General features: G+C 37.5%; 1 protein-coding gene across 1 annotated transcript in view; it reads left to right on the forward strand.

The window, feature by feature from the left end:
• LOC145243020 (chymotrypsin-1-like) overlaps positions 1-25,650 on the forward strand; it is a 151,681-nt gene that overhangs the window by 19,385 nt on the left and 106,646 nt on the right. The window contains exon 4 of the mRNA XM_080106134.1: positions 2,959-3,090. Within this exon, the coding sequence (XP_079962260.1) occupies positions 2,959-3,090 (132 nt within the window). The remainder of the gene's footprint in view (positions 1-2,958; positions 3,091-25,650) is intronic.

Below are 25,650 nucleotides of genomic sequence, written 5' to 3' on the forward strand. Positions count from 1 at the left end.
ATGTTGGCACATAAAAATGTCAAGGCGGGTAGATGTTAACTAACCGTTTTGTCTCTTTTGTGAATGAAATTGATTTTCTCATCTATACGACGATTACAAAGTATGAAACTTAATATAATGTAGGATTATCTCCCCTCTCAAATGTCACTCATGGTATCGGTAATAAAATTCACAATTCTTTCTTCCTTTTGGTGCAAATAAACTTCAGTCTATACTAAACCTATCCACCAAGTTTCAGCAATGAATATCAAACAGTCTTCATTTTAATACGATGTGTGTGCAAAATTATCAGTAATTTTGACACGCTCTTCTCTTGGTGCAGTCCTTATTATGGCTGAGATACTTATCTCCAGTTCAAGAATAGTCTAGATTATTTTTTATCAGATAATTTCCCAAATTAAAAAAAAAATCTGGGTGGTGAAAGTCCGATGAGTATCCATTCAGAAGCACGCCTTTTACTGATGAGACAACGACCAAAGTGTTTCCCATATAATTGGACAGCCTTTTAGGATTTAAACTGGTACTATTTTATTTCGGGTTTCACATACGTTCGGCTTATTTACCCTATAACCTCATCAGACAATTCCGTCCTTGACAATTCTAAGTACAATTAAGCGGGAAAATGACGGTCATTCCAAACTAAGTAATGTAATGTATTCAATAAATTATACACGATTTCATACCTGTTTCATGATGTCCAAGTCAGTTTAATTTTGTGAAATTTATTATTATTATTATTATTATTATTATTATTATTATTATTATTATTATTATTATTATTATTATTATTATTATTATTATTGGCTCACATGGAGCTTTCACACAAGTCAACAAACGATCTGATTGGAAACCTGTGGTGTTCTCTGGAAGCTGAGTGACAACAAGTCTCCCCAGACGTCCAGCTCTCTTCATTTCCTTCGATAGCATTTGCAAAAGAATTTGCGTCATCGCAACAGCCGCTTACAATTGATTTCTCGCTGGCAGTGGCCATTAGTTTATACTGGAATTTGAGTGGTACTAAGCTTCCCCAAGGTTCCAGTTCTCTTCGCGCTTGTCCAGCCGAGGTCTGACCAGCGCTCACTACTCGGTCTTTCAATCCTTCTTGAGCCTTCTCGGCTCTTTGGTATCACTTTTCTATTAGGAGGAACGGTGATGAAACAATGGAGGGGGGTGTATGGATAGGGTGTAGAACTTGTTGATATGCAACTTCGGTGTTCTTTATTCTCTGTAAAGCTTCTTCGTTATATTGTCTTCTTGTATTATTCTCCGCATTCAAGGGTTTTCCTTAATATTTCATCCGTTTTCATTATCGTTAGTCGTTGTATTTTTGCAGCTATTCCTCTGATTCCAATTTCTGACATTCTTTTTTCAAAGTTTCTCGGAATTGTTCTTAGTGCTCCTACTATTATCGGTACTATTTTGATTTTCTTCATCATCCAAATCCCTTTTAACTCTCTGGCTAGCTCTATGTATTTGCTTCGTTTCTTCTTTTCTTTCATACTCACTCTGTGGTCAGCTGGGACAGCAAAGTCTACGATTTGACAGGATTTTTCTTTCTTGTTAATATTACGAAATCTGGTCTTCTTGCTTGGATGGGTTTGTACGTCTGCATGTCCATGTCCCATAGGATTTTGTGGTTCTCGTTTTTTAGTGCTGTTGCGGGTTTATGCGTGTACCATTTGTCTGTACGCTCAAAATGCAGTCGTTTGCACAATTCCCAGTGCACCACCCTCCCCACTTGGTCATGCCTGTTTTTGCATTCCTTTGGGGCCAGTTTGCTGCATTCACTTACTATATGGTTTATCGTTTAGTCTCTTTGTCCACAGAGTCTGCATTTGCTGTTTTCTTGTGTTTTATCGATCCTTGCTTTGATATGGTTTGTTTTTATCGAGTTATCTTGTGCTGCAGTTATTAGAGATTCAGTTTCTCGGTTTATATGATCTTTTCACAGCCATGTCCAGGTGTTTTCGTTATTCTCATCTTTTGTCATTCTTGGAGTTGTTTCTCTACCCATTTCTCTTTTCTAGTTTTTTCATTTGTCTCTCTGTTTTCTATTTTTTTTAGTGTCTCTTGCTGCCATAATTATCCTTTCAGTGTTTTGTCGTTATGTATTTTTCTAGTTCTTTTTATGTGTCCTTAACATAGTCTTCGATACAGATCAGTCCTCTCCCGTCATCTTTCCTTTTCACGTAGAGTTTGTCATTATCGTCCTTTGGGTTTAGTGCATTATGCATGGTCATGAGTTTCCTGGTTGGTTGCGGTCGAGTTGTCTCAGTTCTTCTTTTGTCCATCCTATAAACGGTCCAGAGTATCTTACTAGTGATACTGCCCATGTATTTATACCTTTTATTAGGTTTCTGCTATATAATTTCGTTTCCAGGAGTTTTCTTGTTCTCCTGGGATATTCCTTTCCAATTTTCTCTTTCATTTCTGTTGCTCTGATGGTGTCCGCTTCCAGAACCCCCAAGTATTTATAGTCATCTTGTTCTCCTAGTGTCCTCATTTCTGTTTGGTTGGGTAGTTCCATGCCTTCTGTCGTTTCCAGTTTTTTCTTTCTTATAGCTAGTAGTGCGCACTTTTCCATTCCAAATTCCATTTGAATATCTTGGCTGAAGATCCTGGTAGTGTTAATTAGTGTCTCTAGCTCCTTTTCGGTCCTTGCAAAAAGTTTCAGATCGTCCATGTACATCAGGTGGTTTATTATTATTATTATTATTATTATTATTATTATTATTATTATTATTATTATTATTATTGGCCTACAAGGAGCTTTCAAACAGGTCATCAAATATTTCAATTTGCCAATAAGCCTCCTCAAGGTTCCAATTATTATTATTATTATTATTATTATTATTATTATTATTATTATTATTATTATTATTATTATTAATAATAATAATAATAATAATAATAATAATAATAATAATAATAATAATAATAATTCTTTGTTATTTTCAGTGAATGATATTGCAGTGTTGACCCTCTCTGACTCAATTCAGTTCACGAGATGCATTAAGCCATTGCCACTACCTGGCGTTGATGAAACATTCTCCGGGCCTTGCACAGTTGCTGGATGGGGGAAATTATCAGGTAAGTATAGGAATGATTAGTATTAAAAAAATGGTTTACGGCACTGCTTTTGTTCATATTTTCTTCGCTATATTACTTCCAATATTAAATATCGGTACCTCTATTTCTTTAGATAGTTAGATGGATAGATAGAGAGAGACCGGTTTATAAAAAAAAAACATATATATATATATATATATATATAAAAAATATATATATAAAATATGTAGAGAGATAGGTAGACAGATAGATAGATAGATAGATAGATAGATAGATATTAGAGTGTATAGATAGGTAAATCGGTAGATAGATATATAGATAGAGAGACAGATAGATAGATATTACAGTGTATAGATAGATAGATAGATAGATAGATATTACAGTGTATAGATAGATAGATAGATAGATATTACAGTGTATAGATAGATAGATAGATAGATAGATAGATAGATAGATAGATTAGAGTGTATAGATAGGTAGATAGGTAGATAGATTAATAGATAGATAGATAAACAGATAGATAGATAGATAGATATTACAGTGTATAGATAGATAGATAGATAGATAGATAGATAGATAGATAGATAGATAGATAGATAGATAGTGGAAAGTAAACTCATATGCAGGTGCGAACATTTCTTTGATATAAGAGCCCTGTCGGCAACGGCATTTCCGGTGACACTTAAGGTCATCTAGTGATTGGCGCTTTATACCGCAAATAGCGAATATCAGACGAGACTATTCATATTAAGTTATTGAGAATGTCTTGTTTTAGAATGCCTCGCTATTACACAATCCTATCTAGAGACTTGGCTGCAAATCCTACGTGAATACAGATTAGCTATTGTATTGATGATTGATATTCGCCTTTGCATGGCATCCGCTGTAATTAGGCAGTGCGATCTTTAAGAGACACCACCACATGTACATACTTACATACATAGTTATATCTACACTTATGCTAATTTATTAAGACACCTATTTGGATGAATACGTACGTGCCTACGTACGGATAAACGTATAAAGTAGTTACGTGCAAAAATGGCCGTGATTAATACGGACTATGATTATCAAAAATCGCTTATACATTTTTTTATATTGGTTCTCGTTTAGATTTTCATTGTGTTTGAAAACTAAAAGAATAACGTTAATATATAAAAGGGAGAATGCATTTTTATACGCAAAAAAATATTACGTCAAAAACGTTATTGACTTGTTTACACTGATAAGCTGTCATTAAATAATCTATAATATAAATCTCGCCTGTCTGTTTAAATGTATGTATGTATGTATGTCTGCCTAAAATTTTTGACAGAGGCGACAGATTTTCACGAGATTGGTATCGTTTTGAAGCTTGACCATTCGGACGACAAATATCGAAAAATTTGCTAAAAGCATTAATTCCTTCACTCTCAACTGGGCTATTTTCTACAGGGAGGAGTCGCTTTTTCGACAATATTTTCGAAAGTCATCTTCTCTTTTCGATTGACTAGCCTTAATTTAAACATTCGCCACTACAGATTTGGCGATGGACGCAACGGCAAAGATGTTACTTTTTTTTTTTTTTTTTTGCTCCACACACACCTCCAAACACCCAGGCAACGGCGAACACTCAGGCTAGTAGAAAATAAAAGATGCTGTTTCTCGTCGTAGCCATTCCATGAATAGCTGCGTTGTCTAGTGGTTGTCGATGGTTTCGTCTGCTAAGCTAAGACTAATAAAACTGCTGATGCAGGAAAGATGCAATGACACGTTCGCTGAGTTTATTCACGGTTTTATTGGAGAGAATGGACTTAATTAGAGAGACTACATCACTAAAATTATTACTTCTTAAGTTAGTTTTCTAACTTCAGCAAGTGAATTAAAGAAATGTGTAACTGCTTTTTTTATATAAAAAATTGCATAATTACTAAAAAAAAAGTTAAACCTTACATAAAAAAATTGCATTTGATAAATAAGGAAATAAACTACTTAGAATTCTACGAAAAGCAATAATCGCAATAATATTTCGTATTATTATTTTTAACACATACATATATATATAGATAGATATGGGTGTGGGTGTGCAGATCATCATATAACGATTAGATCACTCTGACAGACCTTAAAATAAACATTTAAAAAAATAAATTTTTAAATTCCACAGCATCTCTCGCGGTTAACAGTATCCGAATGGATTAGGTCCTTGCTAATGAAACCAGGTGGCTTCTGTTGCCGGGTTCGAATCTATCAACTAGTGTTAATCGTGACACCCTGCACTGATGATTCCCAAAAGGATGCAATACTAGTGTGTGTAGGTATTATATAGATTTTAGACCTCCAGTCTCGAGTCTAAGAATTATTAACCAAGGTGGTGATAGAAGTAGAACATTTAAAAAGTTTTAAAAAACATTTGCTCAATATCCTGATGCATCTAAATCATATAAAACTAATCAAAGTAGATTAATATAGGAAATACAAAACTATATTAATGTATAATGTATCAAAAATCTCGTGTATATCTTTATAATGCTTTTTAATTTTTATACATATTTTAAAGACTAATAAATATAAAGAGATTATGAGTAAATAAGAATGTAAATATATAAATAATATAGCTTTACACCTATATTTTGTGCGTGTGTGTGTGTGTGTGTGTGTGTTGATATTAAAAACCCTTTTTTCTGTTTATTTAATGCATTTATTGCTTCCCCGCCAAAGCAAATTAGGCACAAGGCCGTTTTTAATGTGGGGTAAAAACCAGCTCCCCTAAAAGTAGGCAAAAAACAGGGCACTCTGGTTACCAAAAATGATAATTGTCCCAGTATAGAGGGTTTCCCCTCCATTGACTGGTACAAATTATCTTAAGTGCAGCATCTGCAGAACAGATTGTATTTATTTGCTCCCCCACCGAGCAAATTAGGCACAAGGCCAATTTTTAATGTGAGGAGTGAAGGGAGGGGGAAGGGAAAAAGGGGACCAGCTCCCGAGAGGTGGGAAATGGGAGCTGGTTAAAGATCAGGTATGTGGGGTTGCCCCCACATCTGGTCTTTGCTTGCAGTATCTGCCGGAACAGATGGTATTTATTTGCTCCCCCACCGAGCAAATTAGGCACAAGGCCGATTTTTAATGTGAGGAGTGAAGGGAGGGGGAAGGGAAAAAGGGGACCAGCTCCGGAGAGGTGGGAAATGGGAGCTGGTTAAAGGTCAGGCATGTGGGGTTGCCCCCACATCTGGTCTTTGCTAGTCATAGCTAGTCATAGCTGCAGTATCTGCCGGAAAGATACTACACTTTGATCCCGGCCCGAAGGCCAAGAACAACAGAAAAAAAGGCAAGGTATTTATTTGCTTCCCCACCGAGCAAATTAGGCACAAGGCCGATTTTTAATGTGAGGAGTGAAGGGAAAATGGGGAATAATTCCCCGGGGAGTAGGGGAGCTGGATAGTGACAATTGGTATGAAGGGTTGGTATTTATTTGCTTCCCCACAGAGCAAATTAGGCACAAGACCGATTTTTAATGTGAGGAGTGAAAGGGAAATGGGGACCAACTCCCCGGGGAGTAGGGGAGCTGGATAGTGACAATTGGTATGAAGGGTTGGTATTTATTTGCTTCCCCACAGAGCAAATTAGGCACAAGACCGATTTTTAATGTGAGGAGTGAAGGGGAAATGGGGACCAACTCCCCGGGGAGTAGGGGAGCTGGATAGTGACAATTGGTATGAAGGGTTGCCCCTTCATTGACCAATGTCTTATATGTGGAGTCGCCCCCACATATGGTCTTTGCTTGCAGTATCTGTCGGAACAGATTGTATTTATTTGCTTCCCCACTGAGCAAATTAGGCACAAGGCCGTTTTTTTAACGTAGAGAGAGAGGGAGGGGGAGGGAAAAGAGGGACCAGCTCCCGAGAGGTGGGAAATGGGAGCTGGATAGGAACTGTTGGTATGAAGTGTTGCCCCTACATTGATCAAGGTCTGATATGTGGAGTTACCTCCACGGTCTTTACTTGCAGTATCTGTTCCGACAGATACTACACTTTGAGGTATTTATTTGCTCCCCCACTGAGAAAATTAGGCACAAGGCCGATTTTTAAAGTGAGGAGTGAAGGGGAAATGGGGACCAACTACCCGGGGAGTAGGGGAGCTGGATAGTGACAATTGGTATGAAGGGTTGCCCCTACATTGACCAAGGTCTTATATGTGGGGTTGCCCCCATATATGGTCTTTGCTTGCAGTATCTGCCGGAACAGATGGTATTTATTTGCTCCCCCACCGAGCAAATTAGGCACAAGGCCGATTTTTAATGTGAGGAGTGAAGGGAGGGGGAAGGAGAAAAGGGGACCAGCTCCCGAGAGGTGGGAAATGGGAGCTGGTTAATGGTCAGGCATGTGGGGTTTCCCCCACATTCGGTCTTTGCTAGTCATAGCTAGTCATAGCCAGTCATAGCTTGCAGTATCTGCCGGAACAGATGGTATTTATTTGCTCCCCCACCGAGCAAATTAGGCACAAGGCCGATTTTTAATGTGAGGAGTGAAGGGAGGGGGAAGGGGAAAGGAGGACCAGCTCCCGAGAGGTGGGAAATGGGAGCTGGTTAAAGGTCAGACATGTGGGGTTTCCCCCACATCTGGTCTTTGCTAGTCATAGCTAGTCACAGCTTGCAGTATCTGCCGGAACAGATGGTATTTATTTGCTCCCCCACTGAGCAAATTAGGCACAAGGCCGTTTTTAATGTGAGGTAAAAACCAGCTCCCCTAAAAGTAGGCAAAAAGGGGGCACTCTGGTTACCAAAAATAATAATTGTCCCAGTATAGAGGGTTTCCCCTCCATTGACTGGTACAAATTATCTTAAGTGCAGCATCTGCCGGAACAGATACTACACTTTGATCCCGGCCAGAAGGCTGAAATTATTTAGCCTTTCGGCCCCAGCCTTGGCATTATCTACTGCCAAGGCCTTAAAGAGCTTAGGCACAAGGGCCAGTAAGCGGGGTTGGGGAAATAACCGGGTCATTACTAAGAACTATGCTAGACTTTTTTTTGTTTTTTTTAAATTTTATTGATGGGGTGAGATGATGGGGAAGGGGGCAAACTAATAAACACCCAAAAAGAAAGAAAAATAAAACAACTGAACAAAATGCCTATGGGGGCGGGTTAGTAAGGGGGCCCTCCCTTCCTACGCTGCTGATCATCGAATAGAACTCCCACTGTCTTCCGGTCCCCTCCCCAGACGGCGTCTTCCAAGATGTAGTACGTAATGGGTAAAACTGGACCGGGGACAAAACAAACAGGTGGACTGGGCATCTTTGGAAGCTCTCCTAGTGTCAGCTACAAAAATAAAAAGCTCGGGAACGGGATCGACACTCATACGCACCCTAGTCTAGGCCCTAATAAAGCACATTCTTTCCACTCTTCGTGGTTACAAAGCCTAACTGTTTAACATCTACCTATGATTCCAAAGTGAACTTTGTTTAACCAAACGGCTGGTTTCTGAGAAAGAAAAAACCCCAGCACCTCAGAACCAATACCACTAGGGTGGAAACACGGACTTGAAACTAGCTCCTCGTCGGATGCACAAGCTAGCGTTGTGCACCCATCTCCTATCAAAGTCTATGTGGTTCAATCTTTCCCAATCACATCTGATCTTCACTTTAAGATGATGCTTAAAATAAACAACCAGATCGTGATCCAAAACAGATTGCCCCTCATAGACAATGCCCAGACGTGAAACCCATGTCACTAATTTAGCTACAGCTAAAATTGCTAGAAACACCGCCCGTTTCTCCCTGGCAAACGGCGAGTCCACATTGTCGACAACGTACGCTAAATCAAGTGGCACCAACCGCTCAGGGTCGATGCGAGCTGTTACCTCTCCGACATACTCCCAGAGACTCCGCACTCCACTGCAAAGAAAGTATGCATGTTCTCTCGTCTCCTCCTCCTCTTTGTCGTTGCAGCATGGGCACGGGGGAAAATAGTAATCTTTGTCCCTGAAATCCCTGGATAGTTTGCCAAAGAGTGGCAGCAAATCCTGGACTAGCCTCCACGTGATGGAAAACTCGGAAATATTCAGATAGCTACTGGCAGGCTCCCAACTCTAAAGCAAGAGAACTTCCCCCCTCGACAGATGCAGCCGCTCCTCCAGCGGATCTTTCGCGGTACCCACCACTAATTCCTCATATAGCCTCCTCCTAGACCGTGCAAGGTCACTGGACCCTGGCAATGCCCTAAGAGCGGCTCGGCATTTGGTAAGGAAACATGATTCCCCCGCTAGTCTTCTTCTTCGACCTTCAGCGGCGGGGTCGGATATGAGCCGTGGAAAGGCTTGCTCCACGACTGGAACCCAATGCGTTTCCTCTAACAGTGTCCGACTCAAGAATGTCAATCTTTTGGCGTGCTTATGACTTTGTAGGTCAGGCATTCCTAAGCCTCCCTCGCCAAGTTTCTGCGTACAGACCTGTCTACAGACATATGGCTTTCCTCCCTTCCACAGAAGTTTAAATGGGAGGTGCTCTAAAGCCATACAGTGGTCCGCAGGCAGGGGAAGAACAGACAAACGGTAAAGGATCAGCGGAAACACATATGTTGCATATCGCTTGCTAGCCAAGCGATTAAGATCCTCCTTTACTAGAGCTACTTCTAGGGAGTCCCCCCCCCCTGCCACCGCCCAGGTCAGTCTATCATCTAGGTGCCTTTTGGTCCACGCCCTAGTTAATGCGAGGCGTTGGCTATATTGGAAACAAAAGAGCCTAATAGTAGTCTTAAGCTTAACCCATCAGCTACTCCCGGTAACCGCCCCCACTGACTCCCTCTGAATTAGTGACGTCAGCTGCTTCCGGAAGTCGTCCAACTCCAACAAGGAGACGTTCAACTTCCAGTAGCCAGCCAACCTAGGCCTATTACCTAATTTCAAACGGGCCAACACGAGTTTGTGATCTGAATGACCTAGCCAGTGGAACATGGGACAAGATAGAAAATCTATGCCACCCCTTCTAATTAACATTCTGTCCAAGTATGTACTTGGACAGTGGGCCATAATACTGTGCCACATCCACATCTCCTTCCCGGGGTGATCCAGACGGAACCTGTCGACCAGATCGCACAAGGCCATCAGATCAGACAGGTTGCTATCACACCGATCCGACCCACTAAACCCCCTCGACCTTATCTATATTGGGGTCCAGGATGGAATTCCAGTCCCCCATTAAAACTACCCGCTCCGGACCCGAAGAGAGAAATACCTCCACCCGCTGAAAAAAGGAAACCCTCTCGCTTTGGATGTTGGGCGCATAAACTGCCACAATTCGGAACGCGCCGCTTTTAACAGCAACATCAACAACGATCAGCCTCCTATGAGCGTCCGCGTGAACAACGGTAACCCCCGCCGGCAGGGTGAGACTAACTAGAACAGAAACCCCACAGCTACGGTGATTGCCATATGCTGAATAAACGTCAAAGTTGTCCACCAGCACAATGCAATCCCCGGCCTCAACAAAGTGGGTCTCCTGCAGTGCAGCTACATCTACCTCAAGGGCCACAAGATCCCTCAGCACGCAAGAAGCCTTGCTTCGGGATCTCATGCCCCTCACATTTAAGCTAGCTAGGTTCAAGCTCGTAGCCATGTTTCCCTAACTAGAAGTATTCGTCAACTAAGGGTCTGTAGTCCTCGGGAGTAAGGACGTCAAAGGTCTGACCGAGACTGCCCGTGAGCAGGTCGGACGTAAGCCGTCTGTCTCGCGCCAGCTCCCCAACGTCCAAGGGAAACGTCACTTTTAGTGCCCTATAGAAGGTGGGGAAAAGTCATCTTCTCCTTTCGATTATCTAGCCTTAATTTAAACCTACGTCACTTCCGGTTTGGCAGTGGTCGTAACAGCAAAGACGTCAGGTTTTTACCCCGTTCTTTTCCTCCTTTGCGGTACGGTTCGAGCCTGCCTTCCTACTACCACTTTTTTTTTTTTTTTTGCTCACCATACACCTCCAAATACCCGGGCAACGCCAGGCTGAAATGCTAGTATCTATAAAAGTGAAAATGTGTGTGTGTGTGTGTGTGTGTGTGTGTGTATGTGTACATTTCCCTACCAAATTACTCTGTCAATTTTCGATATACAGACTCGAGATTTGACATAAGGGGTATTGAGATTTGAAAAAATCTTTTTAATCGGTTTTTGGCCAGAAATTTGGCCGTTAAGGGGTCAAAGTACAAAGATATGACATTTGACAACTCTACCAAACTCCTCCGCGAATTTTAGGTCTAAACACTTTAAATTTTAGATATAGGTTACTTGGACATGGATCTAACTTTATAATTTAATTTGAGCCCAAAAAATAAATGTTAAGAGGTCTGTCAATTGGGGTTAAAGTTTTTAAAAAATTGTCTTCTGCGGTCTCTTAACAAATTGATCAGTCAATTTATGGTCTAAAGATTTGAAATTTTACATAAAGTGTATTCAGACATAGTGCAAGATTTTTAATTGTTTTTTTTTTCTTTTTGTCTTTGCTGAAAACTTGGCTTCTAAGGGGTCAAAGTTCCAAAGATTTTACCTTTGCGGTCTCTAGCAAATTATAAAGCTAATTTTGGGTCTAAACATTTAAATTTTACGTAAAAGGGAATTCAGACATGCAGCAAGCCTTTAAATCAGTTTTTGGGCGAAAATTTGGTTGGCAAGAGGTCAAAGTTTACAGAGTTGACCTTTGCAGACTCTACCAAACTCCTCCGCCAATTTTGGGTCTAAAAACTTGAAATTTTAGATGTAGATTACTTGAATATCAAACATTTTAATTTGATTTGACCCCAAAAATAAAAATGTTAAGGGGGAAAAATTTGAGTCAAAGTTAAAAAAATTAACGTCTGCGGTCTGTACCAACTTTTCTCTATGGTAATAAAGGAAGGCTATTATATAGAAAGACATTACCGTACATATTCACACTTTTTAATATATACATATGCACATGAAGTTATGAAAAGTACATAGGACCTGAGCAAAGCCGGGCAGAACTGCTAGTATATATATATATATATATATATATATATATATATATATATATATATATATATATATGTACGAGCAAACAGTTAATAAAACATGTTAAAAAACACTTTGAAATGAGTTAAAAACATATTTAATCTGAAAAGGAAACACTTGATAAGTGGATAGTCCTTAATCCGCTGAGTTTCGAAGAAATACTATCCTTCTCATCAGAGGGTAGGAATTAGCAAAATGCAGGATCGGATTTTGCATGCAAAAGTATTTGATGAAACAACAAGTAAGTCAAAGATCTTACTTGAAAACAAAAAAAGTGAAGCAGAGGGAATATGGTGAAGAAAAAGGTGAGTACACATGAATGGATAGTCTGGTGGAAGATAAATAATCCAGTGACGGTAAAATCCAAATACATAACTTCAAGAAAGTTAATTGAATTTCCATTTGCACAAGTAAAATTCAAGGAAATCCCGTATTGGAAAATGGTCCAAAATAATCCAAAGGCAGAAATCCATGGAATAATTCACAAAAATGTGTACAAGGGGAAAAAGGGAAAAAATTCCAATAATATTAATAAAAGAAAAATAAGATATGCTTTTCACTCTACTGCCGATATATAAATTTTATTTTATATTTAATATCCCATTTGTTAATTTCGCTTGCTTAGCGACAACAAATATCATCAATAATATCTATGTTTTTGTTTTTTAATATAACGTGTTTTCTCTGTGTTATTTTTGTTGTTTTTATTTGTTTTTGTTTTTGTTTTAGCCTATGTGCTGCAATATGCAAGTTCTAAAATTATGGCTTCGAGTATTTTTTAACAAATCTGATCATTTTTAAGATATGTTTTATTAATCGTACTTTTTTTTTTTACCAGTCAGTCGTTTCTGTTGTCATTTAACGTTGAAAGACGACATGTCTAGCCTTTAGAGTCGAGTGTGTGTTTATCGTGTTGTGTGCACACGTTTCATAAAAAAAGGAAAATGGATTGTGTAGATTAGTTTCAAACAAACAAATATTTTATATTATCAACCCTTCTCTCTCTTTATCTCTCTCTCTCTCTTAATCTTTTACTACTATACATCGGGTACAATATCATAATCAATAGAGAATTGGCTCTATGATAATAAATACAAAATTACATAAATGAAAATATTAAAATATCATATTTAAACGTATATATATATATATATATATATATATATATATATATATATATATATATATATATATATATATATATATATATATATATATCGTGACCAGGCACACACACGGGCGTTCACCTTATATATATATATATATATATATATATATATATATATATATATATATATATATATATATATATATATATGTGTGTGTGTGTGTGTGTGCCTGGTCACGACTAGGCCACCTCGGTGGCCTTCGGGCCAAGATCAAAGTGTAGTATCTGTTCCGGCAGATGCTGCAAGCTATGACTAGCTATGACTAGCATAGACCAGATGTGGGGGCAACCCCACATGCCTGACCTTTAACCAGCTCCCATTTCCCACCTCTCGGGAGCTGGTCCCCTTTTCCCCTTCCCCCTCCCTTCACTCCTCACATTAAAAATTGGCCTTGTGCCTAATTTGCTCGGTGGGGAAGCAAATAAATACCATCTGTTCCGGAGGATACTGCAAGCAAAGAACATATGTGGGGGCAACCCCGTATAAGACCTTGGTCAATGTAGGGGCAACCCTTCATACCAATTGTCACTATCCAGCTCCCCTACTCCCCGAGGGAGTTGGTCCCCATTTCCCCTTCACTCCTCACATTAAAAATCGGCCTTGTGCCTAATTTGCTCGGTGGGGGAGCAAATAAATACCGTGTGTATCTGGTCACGAATAGGCTCCTATACGATTGACTATTATAGAAAACTGATCACATATAATGATAGAAGATGTATCCAGACACAGGAATGGGTATGTTTGATATGGCATAATGATGATTCATTAAAATTGTGGGGTCTGCGTACGCGCCTGGTCCACAAAGTATGAAAATAAAAAATTAAAAATTAAAAAAACAAACGTTTACAAGTGTTTTTCATATAGATGTACATAATAATATTTTGATAAGTATGTTTTAACTTAAATAGGGATGGTATAAAAAAAATTGTGGGGTCTGCGTTCGCGCCTGGCCTCCATAGAATGGAAATAGGCACAAACGGTAATAAAGACTTTTCATATCTATCTGCGTAAGTATACTTTGATAATTATGTTTCAGTTTGAAGAAATATGGTATAATAAAATTATGAGGTGTTCGTTCGCGCCTGACCTCCATAGAATGGAAATATGCCACAAAGTTTAACAAGATATATAGATAATATAGATACACAGAATATTGTGATAAGTATTTCAGTGTGAACAGGTATGGTATAATAAATTATGGGGTTTATCTATTTTATTTTTACTTTCATCATATTTTGCTTTGGTTTTGATACCCCTAAATTCGAAGCTATCTCTTTACAAACCTTCCTTTTCATAACCTATCATACTTTCATAAATCACAGTCCATTTTCTGTAGGCTGTTTTTGAACCCAGTCAACGACGGGTACTTTTGCTAGTATATATATATATATATATATATATATATATATATATATATATATATATATATATATATATATATATATACTCCTTCACAGTTGAGATCCCTAGATGTAAGAGAGCCTTCTACTCCAGTAGTTTCTTCCACAGAACCGCTAGACTTTGGAATTCCCTTCCAGGTTCCTGCTTCCCCAACTGTACTGACATGCAGAAGTTCAAGTATAACGTGAACCGACATCTTGCTGTCCAACTCTCCACATCGTACCCCTGTAGCTTATGTCCCTGATAGTAGCCCCCTACATCAAAGTGGCAATGTGCCTTGTTTGGGGTGAAAATGTAAAAATAAATAAATAAATAAATAATATATACATACATACATATATATATATATATATATATATATATATATATATATATATATATATATATATATACATATAATTTTACCCTTCACCGGACTATCCATTCATGTGAAATCTTTTTATCATTTTTCTTTTACCTCCTATTCCCCTTACCTCACCCTTTTTTAACCAAGTAAGATCTGTGACTTACTTGTAGTTTCATTAAATACTTTTATATGCAAAATCCGATCCTGCATTTTGCTAATTCCTGCCCTCTGATGAGAAGGAGAGTATTTCTTCGAAACTCCGCGGATTAAGGACTATCCACTTATCTTGTGCTTTCTTTTTTTAAAATTAAATATGTTTTTAACTCTTTTTCAAAATGTCTTTTAACATGTTTTATTAATCATTTGTTCATATATATATATATATATATATATATATATATATGTATATATATATATAAAACTCAAATGACCTTGTAACGAGTGATATAACCTACTTTCCGGTTTACGACATCTGGTTGCGAATGTGCCCATAACAACGTAAAAAATAATCACAAATCGCTTCTTTTGCAGATTTTACCTGCGTACTGAAATATTAACGTTATTATTTCGAAATTATTATTTACCATGGGAAGAGTGGGGGTGTTTTGCAACTATTCTTTATTACAACTATACTGTGGCTATTTTCTTACAACTAAACAACCTTAACCCGTTGACAAACATAAGAACAATTGTAGTAAAGCCAAGACTACTACTACTTCTACTACTACTACTACTACTACTACTACTACTAAAAATAATAATAATAATAATAATACTCTCTATCCGTCCGTTTTCCTTCCTTCCTTCCTTCCTTCTTTTTTATTTTTTGTTTAGATTTCTATATATATATATAATAGTTGTATGTTGACACATTTACTAATCTGTTTCAATATTAGTTTTATTTTATTTTATTTATTTAGGTTTTATTATTTTTTTTTTCAGGTTTTATTAATTATTTTTTCTTAGATTTTAAGTTTCTATAACTTGGTTGAAGGATTCCAATATGGGTTTTTCATTCTTATATTTCTTATCGGTAGGTTCATGTGCGTTTTTGCTGCTAAATGACTTTCGTCGGCGTTCGATTCGTAGGAAAATCATCTTTAATTTTCGATTTTTGAGCGATTATTCGGAACAATAGGTAGCTTTACACGAATAAGGAGGATTTTTTTTCATGTTTGAGAGATCCGTCCGTGATTTTTTATTTTGATAAACTTTCATAGAAATGTTTTGTTATGTCCCCCCAAAAAACTATTTTCTTTACGTCACAAGTGTCACACTCATACATGAATTCCATAGCTAATATAACATACTGAGCCCACGGGTCACGGGTAATCTAGTGTATATATATATATATATATATATATATATATATATATATATATATATATATATATATATATATATATATATACATATACACACACACACTTTGTTGTGTGTAGGTCGGATCATAAAATCATAAATCAAAAATCATGTCGGTTGACCAGCCGCTTGGCAACAGTTTGTCTGGTCACTTTTCGGTGTTTATTATTCCCACCTTCCTGTATCTGTAATCCACTTAAAAGCGACGGACCTCAAATGAGAAGGCCATTAATTTCCCCAGACACCGCCTTGGTCAATTCTTCGCAAATAATTTAATGACAAAGTTAGTCGCCATTTTCTTCTTTATTTTATTATTTTATTTTTGTTTGTTTTTTTTTCTTCAGGCATCTATTTTCTCTTTTTATCCTTCTTCAATCTTTGTTTTATTTTTCAATGCTTCGTTTACCAACGTCTAGAATTTCCCGCTCGCTCTCTCTCTCTCTCTCTCTCTCTCTCTCTCTCTCTCTCTCTGTTCACGACGCTAAGCTTTTCTGACCTCTTGTTTGTCTGGTTTTACTGACTGGCAAAAACAAACTGATGTATCATTAACGCTTCTTCACTGGCGAACAGGTTGAAACAATTAAGAATTGACAACAAAGCAAAAAACGACCATTTTCTTGACACACGTCCATTCGATCTCTAGATTTAACGAGTGAAACTACCATTTCAGTTTAAACGTGACTAACCAAGAAATTTTTTTTTACAATGAAGTCATCACTCTAAGATGAAGTTAATGAATGTTAGGTTTGTAGTGTCGTAATCGTTAATGGCGTAGATTGGGTAGAACGTGGACTATTTAAGACGACTACTCAACAAGAACTTGTTTACATTGGACTTGAAGGTTACTATATTGTAGTCGGTCAGGAAGCAGGCCAGTGGAACAATGTTCTACAGGCGGGCAGTTCTAGAAATAACCTTTGTTTATGGAAGCTGCGTTTAGATTTAGGTACATATAGAGAGAGGGGGGAAATTGTTGATAGTGGTTGTGGCTTGTCGAGTGATTTTTGTGAAAGATTGGCAAGGAGGATCATATATTGGAGCTCAGACGGGCATCTGCCATGAAAATAACGATAGAGCAGTGACAGACTTGCAACGTCTCTTCTATGGGGGGGGGCGGTTGCAGGGAAGAGAAAAGAGGAATTATCTAGTAGGTTTCGAAGCCGGTTTTTAACTCTATCAAGGCAGTTTATGATGCAAATGTTTCTTGTAATATCTGCATCATAGACCAGCGAGCATACTACTTTAAGTTTATGTATGACAGAGCAACGACAATTCGGTTTCAAAGTTAAATGTGACAGACCAAAAAAGGCAGACGTTGTCGAGAGTGCTACCCCTTCTAAATTCCACAATTTTCACTTTTTTAAAAACTTTTTTCCTGTTAATATCATCGATTACAGATTTAAGTTTCAGATTATAAAAATAAAAAAAAATTTTAAATAAATTTTTTATAACTTTTCACGTGGGGGTTCAGTTTTCAATTATAACGTTGTACTAAATTGAACACGGACTTTCTGACCGCGAGGAATAGATACATACATAGATGAGATGGATACATACATAAATAAGAGAGAGGGGTAGATACATAGATGAGAGTGGGAGGAGGGAAGCGGAGGAGTAAAGAAATCTTCCTTTTTTAACCCCTCCGTTCTAACCCCTACCTTCCAGCCACATCAAAGAGAGTTGCCATTTTTTTTTTCGTCGTGGTCACAAAGTCCATGTTGAATTTAATACTACGTTATAATTGAAAACTGAACCCCCTACGTGAAAAGTTATGAAAAAAAAAAATTTTTTTTCAAATTTTTTTATAATCTGAAACTTAAGTCTGTAATCGATAATGTTAACAGTGGAAAAAAATTTGAAACGAAAATTGTGGAATTTAGAGGGGGGGGGCACTCTCGACAAGCCCCCCCCCCAAAAAAAAAATGCTAATTGGAACGCAATCATCACAGACTGACAAAATACTATTTTATTTTTGAAACAATGCTTCCTATTCCACTAGTTTCTTTCCAAGAACTGCAAGTTTCTGGAACTCTCTTCCTGCTGACAGTTTTCCTCCTACCTGTAACGTTACACGCATTTATACACGCGTTAACATGTAGACAACCGGGGCCCAACACGTTGAAGACTCAGTCACAAAGGAGACAAAGAACATGAAAGAACTTCGACTTATGTTTCAGGTTTTAAGAAAAATCTTTTAGTCCTCATTCTCCGCCACGCGTGACTTCTCGTTACGGTTGTGATGTCATACAGTTGTGTATGTCTAACGTTATCACACTTTCTTTTTATAGACTGTTTTCTTTGTCCTTTCTGTGACCTTACTTCGCACACGGCTCGCCATACTCTGTTACATAAGTATAGTATTGGTCTTTTTAAAGCCTAAGGTCAATAAGCATCTCATGTCTTTGCGATCATCTTCTTTCGTTCTTGTTAGCTGCTTATATCACGTGACTTCACTACGACTGAGAAACCCCATCTCGCCTCCTTCCGTATGGTAACCCTCCAGAATATTATAGGGAGACTTAACAAGTATTAGACTTTGCTCAAGGATGACTTAGTACCGTGATAGACAGGGTAATCATCTCCCTGTGGTATTATACATACCCGCTTACCTGAATACGTACAGCACCTAGTATTCTCAAATGGTCACCCATCTAGTACTAACCGGTCTCAGCATTGCTTACTTTCGGTGATCTAACAGGAACTAGTGTCTCAATGCGATTATGCAATATGATAATAAAAATAATGGTGTGAAAATTTAAAAATGCGAACCAATGTTCCTATTTACTTGCCTCCCCACGAGGGCAAAGTTAGACACAAGGTCGGTTTTTAATGTGGGGGAAAATTCAGCTCCCCAAAAAAAGGGCACTGTGGATAGGCACAAAAATAAAAATTGCCTCAGTATAGAATGATTTCTCCTCCACTGATCGAGGTCAGAAATGGTGAAGTGTGATATCAGAACAGATACTACACTTTGTTCCTAGCCAAAAGGCGTACTGATCTCACCGAATGTTTTAAGCGGAGGAAACTCATCTAAATCGCAGAAGGACACAAATGAGACGAACTCATTTTTATTCAAATTAAAAGGCAAAACGTTTGATAAAGCTTAAAATCAATTTTACTGACATGCTGTGAAGCTATCGTCCTTACAATTACGGGTTAATTTAAATGTTTTCGAATTGATAAATACCGTTCAATTGGCTGATGGAAGTCGTAATGCTGCATAGTGGTTACAAGTACTTTAATGGATTATGCTTTGACGTACTCATTTCATTTGCACCTTCCTCTACGTACATACACCCGACAAACCCGTCTAGCAGCAAAATCCCACCCTTTCACTGTGGAGATGCCTAGATACCGGAAAGCCTTCTACTCTTAAAGTTTCTTTTTTCGGACTGCTACACTTTTGAATTCCCTCTCTGTTTCCCGTTTCATTCACTGTATTAACCCGCAGAAGTTTAAATGTAATGTGAACAGACATCTCGCTAATCTCCTGACATGCTCCCCAGTATACATGTTCCCCAATAGAAGTCCAAGTGGCAATATGACTTGTTTGAGGCGGGTTTAGTGCCAAATGCAACACATACACATACATTGTACACAGAATCAGACAAATTTATATATGCATATAAACACACATACACACACAACTATATACACACGCAGATACGCATACATACAAATACGCATACATATACAAACATGCATACACATAGAAAATATAAATACATATTGACAAATCTAGAAAAAATATAATATATATATATATATATATATATATATATATATATATATATATATATATATATATATATATGAAAAAAGACGGTAAGATAAAAGTGGGATATATAAGTAAGTAAAATGAATTAGGCGAGTTTAGTGCCAAATATATCACATGTATTCACGTGTACCCAGGGACATATATGTACGTATACATAAATATATATCCATGCAGACATATACACAAGCACACACATACACTTACATAAATACATATACATGTAGATTGGCACGCATGTACAAGTATATACACACACATATACCCACTTACACATGGACACACACACACACACACACACACACACACACACACACACACATATATATATATATATATATATGTATGACTTATGCAGACAATCACCTTTACAAATACAAATAAATACATATAAACACATGGTAACCCCCAAAAACGGGCCCCAACTCTAATTGGGCCCCGCTTCTTAGTGTTTTATCCAAATGAAACGAAACTTTGTTCATAGCTAGTTTATTATATTCAAAACATCACATCAAAACACTAGGGTCTTTGGCCTTTTTTTTCTCCGTTGACTGTAAAATGCTCAGAAAAACAATTGAATGTCCTCTGTTTTTTTTGGTCACCCATATACCAATACCCAGATACATACATACGCATAAAGAACATACGGGATCATATAGACGTACAAACACATGCATACTCATAGATTTGGGGACTGAAGTTAGTAAAACAAAAAAAAAACGAGTAAGGCATATTAATAATGGTGTTCTAAGTATACCCGTATACATGCATAAATAAGTAGGTGACTTGGTAATATAATTCATTTATGAGTATTCAGGAGTATTTTAGGCTATATTCCTAGCAAGTAGGGAGGGAGTGTGGGTTCTAGATGCTTTTATGGTTAATAGTTGGGTGGGATGGTGGTCCCGGGAATGTATGATTATACATTTTGAGGAGAGGTCTAACGTAGTTTTATGGAGGTTAAATGTTTCACTTATGGTCCTAGGTTGATGTATTTGGTTTTAAACTATATTCTAATATACATTATAAACTATTCCATGCCCGTACTTATATGAGAATATCTATATAAGATATCTACACATGTATAAAAATGCAATATTCTCCAACAAACTAGGGAATTGTTTTGGAAATAGGTATATAAATTTAACTCAAAGGTCAATGGACGTAGATTACGAAGTTGCTGGATCGTTAATAATAGTAGCAGAAACATGTGCAACTAAAACAGATAAAACAGTAATAAAAAAAATATGTATATTTGCTCTGTAATAGTATTGAGCACCTTCTTCAGGTTTTTACTAATTACCAGTTTTGCTATATATATATATATATATATATATATATATATATATATATGTATGTGTGTGTGTGTGTGTTGTGTATAGCCGTGAGTCTATATAGCTTTCATATTAATTATTATATACTATTCATTAATTCTCAAGGACGTGGTAGTAGTTACTTATATCGTGTGTTCATAGTTGTGTTGTTATGTTTTAATTAATTCTGCATATCAAGTTATACATATTAATTATTTTATGTAAAAGATCTTAGTATTGCGTGTTGTAGTTCAGCCCGGATGTCAAATGTAATTTCGTGTGTCCATTGATAGCTCACCAAATACCAATAGTGTGTGTTGTTTTTATTATAAGTAGTGAATACATTTGACGTGCGTTGTATTTACATGGTTATATAAGAAGGCTGCAATTTAGCTCCGCTCTTTTGTTTATTTTGCGGTTGAATTTCTTTATTAGCAGTGATTCTTTAATTCTCAGATTACCTTGGTTTCTTTCTCTGGCTACTATTTTTATTCATATATCTTTGATGGGGTTGTGATTGTTAGATAGATTTTTATGGAATCGGGGCGCCTTGACTGTAGTGTGTTCTTTTATGCCTAGGTGTAATGGCCTAACTATGCTACCGATGTAGAATTCATTCGCACATTGTATTTCATACACTGAATACGTGCGATTGCATAACCCTATTATTGATGGGGCGATTTGGTAAAGTGCAGGGGTCGTTATTGATAGGTGCTTTCTCAGTATTGGTCCGGAATGTTTGAGTTAAATATCTAATTTTTCTCTACGGATGGATTTGCGGGTGGCTAACCTTATTCTGTCGTTGAAGTGCGGTAGTTTTAACAAATAGATGTTGGAAAGTGTGTATTGTTGTTTTCTAGGTGTCTTGATGTGGTGTTTGATGTTTGTAGTCTGTTTTGCCTGAGTATTTGTTGAAAACGTCTAATGGAGGTGGTCTTATCTATTTCACTAGTGCATTTGCTACAGATACGGTTAGCCTCATTCATAGCATATTCTTTTTAGTTTTAGCAATGAGAGTTGATTAATAATTTATAAAGATGTCCGTACAAGCGCTCTTCCTATAAAAGCTTGTATTTATGTGTCCAGCGTAAAGTCTAGAAGTGAAAGGGTTGTGAACTGTGTCTTTGGGTTGCGTTTTCGAGGATTTTATTGGTTTCGTGAGATAATGTGAGGATAAGAATATAATTCACATATCTTATGCAGAAAATGTTGGAGTGACAGTTTCGTAAAGCGCGCTTTTTTAGCCTGTTCATATGTGTAATGGCTAGTAAACTGGAGAAGTACATACAATGTTTTATTGTTGAGATGTTTGTGGTGAGTACATACAATGTTTTGTTGTTGAGATGTGTGTAGTGATTGCATACAATGTTTTGTTGTTGAGATATGTGTAGTGAGTACATGCAATGTTTTGTTGTTGAGATGCCTTGGGTCCAAGCTGAGAGATGAAACAGAATTCTTTTTTTGTCAGAAGTGGGGGGTACAAATACTAGATTTTTCTCTTGTGAGTTGTCAGGGGGATAGTATGTCATTGTGAGGTTAGGTAAATTTTTCACACTGTTTAAGTCTTGTGAGTTTTTTGTTTAGATAGAGGCTTTCAGGAGGGGGACGTAAGGGACAATCTAGTTAATACGTAGGAAATGCGGTGGTGTTCTCAGTGGCAATAGGATTGGTGTTGGTTTTGTGTTTGTTCTGCGAGTTTTGATGAAAGGCATGCAGTTATTTGTTCTGTAGAATTGTGCCACAATATCAAGTTTGACATTGTGGTCTAGTTCCTGTATTGTTATGAACTTGGGGCCCAGGATGGAGAGGTTCGTCTCATTAGGTGTGAATGTATGTGTCAGGTCTGTAATGATGGGAAAATTATGGATTGTGTGTTATTGTTTTGGTAAAGTAGGGTGGTTTTGGGGAAAGAGAACATATGTTTTAGTCTTTCTTTCTTTTGATCTGGTAGCTTTGATTGATAGCTGAGAATACTTCCAGGGTGGCAGGTAGTTCTGATATGGTACAGTTTAGTGCTTTGATGAAAAAATTTCGTTGTGATTTTAGTTTTGGGTGGCGGAAACATGTTGCAAGTTTTATGTTTTTCATAGTCATTGGAACTATGTTAATTATATTGCAGCGTTTTAAGAAGTTTATTTTGCAACCGATTTTGCCTTGTATGACAGAGAATTGAAATATCTTTTTCATCTTTGCAAAGTGTGTTTAGCTTAGACTATGTGTGACGAACATGTTGCAATTTGCTTGAAACGCTGTGCGTAGTGTGAAATGAGTTGTGTTTGAAATGGATAACAATGCAGTCTTGTCGGAGAATATTGTAGGCACGAGCCAATGAAGGAAAAGAATAATGACAATATTGAAGTATTTCACTAATTTTCAGTTATAATGTATTTATTTATCATCATAATCATTCGTGCAAGACGGTAAGTGGTGTAAAGTACCCAAATTTCCGAGATAAATCTCTTTGTCCGGAGAGAAAACGAAATGTGTATAAATATTGGGGCGGAGCTTTCGTGTTTACATTGGTGGCTGGAAGTCGAAACTAGATGTTAGTTACACAGTCAGATAGGTCCGCATATTTATCAAATTAATTTCTGAAATATAGATCGTGGTATTGTTAGAAATTATAACTTTTTCATAATTAATTAAGTGTTTAATATCTGCCGCATGTCGACGTCTTCTTTAATAAGAGTGTCATCAGGAAGTATATATATGTATATATATATGTATATATGTATATGTGTATATATATATATATAGAGAGAGAGAGAGAGAGAAAGAGAGAGAATAAATGACAAAAAAGTATATCCCAAAATTCATGATGTTGACCATCTTATAATTTATCTATTTAATTCATTTGATGTTTACCATTCTTGACAGTATATACGAGGGGCGTGCAAGAAGTAATGCCTCTGACCCACTTCCCATAGCAGTAGAGCAACGAAACTTGGCACAGTTATTAGTCTTTCTCTACATAGAAACCACCCAGAATTATGCATATCTCCCATCGTTTCATGCAGCTCTGGAGACCGTTTTTGTAGAACACCCCAGGTTGGTCCTCCAACAACGACGTGACTTCAGAAATCAAGGCTGCATCATCTGAGAAACGCTTTCCTTTCAAAAACAACTTCGTGTCTGGGAAGAGGTGAAAGTCAGAGGGTGCAAGGTCAGGAGAGTAGGGAAGATGCGGTAGGATTTCATAACCACACGTCCGTGCTTCTGATCTGGCAACATGCGAGTTGTGGACCGGAGCGTTGTCCTGCAGGAGGAGGGTACCTTTGCTGATCTTACTCCGCCTCTTGATTTTGATAGCTTCCCTTAATTTCCTCAAAAGTGAAGCATAATAGGCTCCCGTAATTGTGGTACTCTTTGCCAGGAAATCTGTCATCACTACTCCGTCCTGATCTCAGAAGACTGTGAGCATGATCTTGCCAGTGAAGGGCTTCACCCTTGCCTTCTTTGGAGATGGTGAGTCCAAGTGCTTCCACTGCATTGACTGGGCTTTGATCTGTGGATCATAGTGATGGACCCAGGTTTCAACCGGTGTAATCAGTCTTTTGAAAAGCTTTGACTCATCTTCTTGGCACATCTCCAAATTCATCCTCGAGCACTCGACGCGTTCTCGCTTCTGGAATGGTGTTAGCAACCTGGGAATCCATCTGACAGACAGTTTATGCATATGCAAATGGTCATGAATGATAGTTTCCACAGACCCTGTACTAATCTTGACATCTTGGGCTATTTGGCGAATAGTAATGTGCCGATCTTCCAAAATGGCAGCCTCAACTTGACAGACAGATGCCTCATCAATGGCAGAAGGGAGGGGCGACCAGGTCTGGGAGCTGTTTCCACAGACTTCCGGCCATATTTGAATTCACGATGCCAGGGTTTACAAGGCCATATGATGGGGCATTATCACCATACGTTTCTTTCATTTCATCAAAAGTCTCCTGTGGTGTGCGTTCTTTCGAATACAAAAACCGTAACTTTATATATGTGTATATATCGTGAATATATATACATATATATACATATATATATATGTATATATATATGTATGTATATATATATATATATATATATATATATATATATATCGTGAAAGGCATTGTTATGAATGCCTTAAGATGATCTTCAGTGATACACTGTCTTCATTATCATTTTCGGGTTTCGCATCATACAACAAACCCGACCTTACGCCGAACGCACCAGATCGTTTTAAAGC

This window comes from Euprymna scolopes, chromosome 21, assembly GCF_053919585.1.
Source record: "Euprymna scolopes isolate OS-2025 chromosome 21, ASM5391958v1, whole genome shotgun sequence".
Lineage (NCBI taxonomy): Eukaryota > Metazoa > Mollusca > Cephalopoda > Sepiida > Sepiolidae > Euprymna > Euprymna scolopes.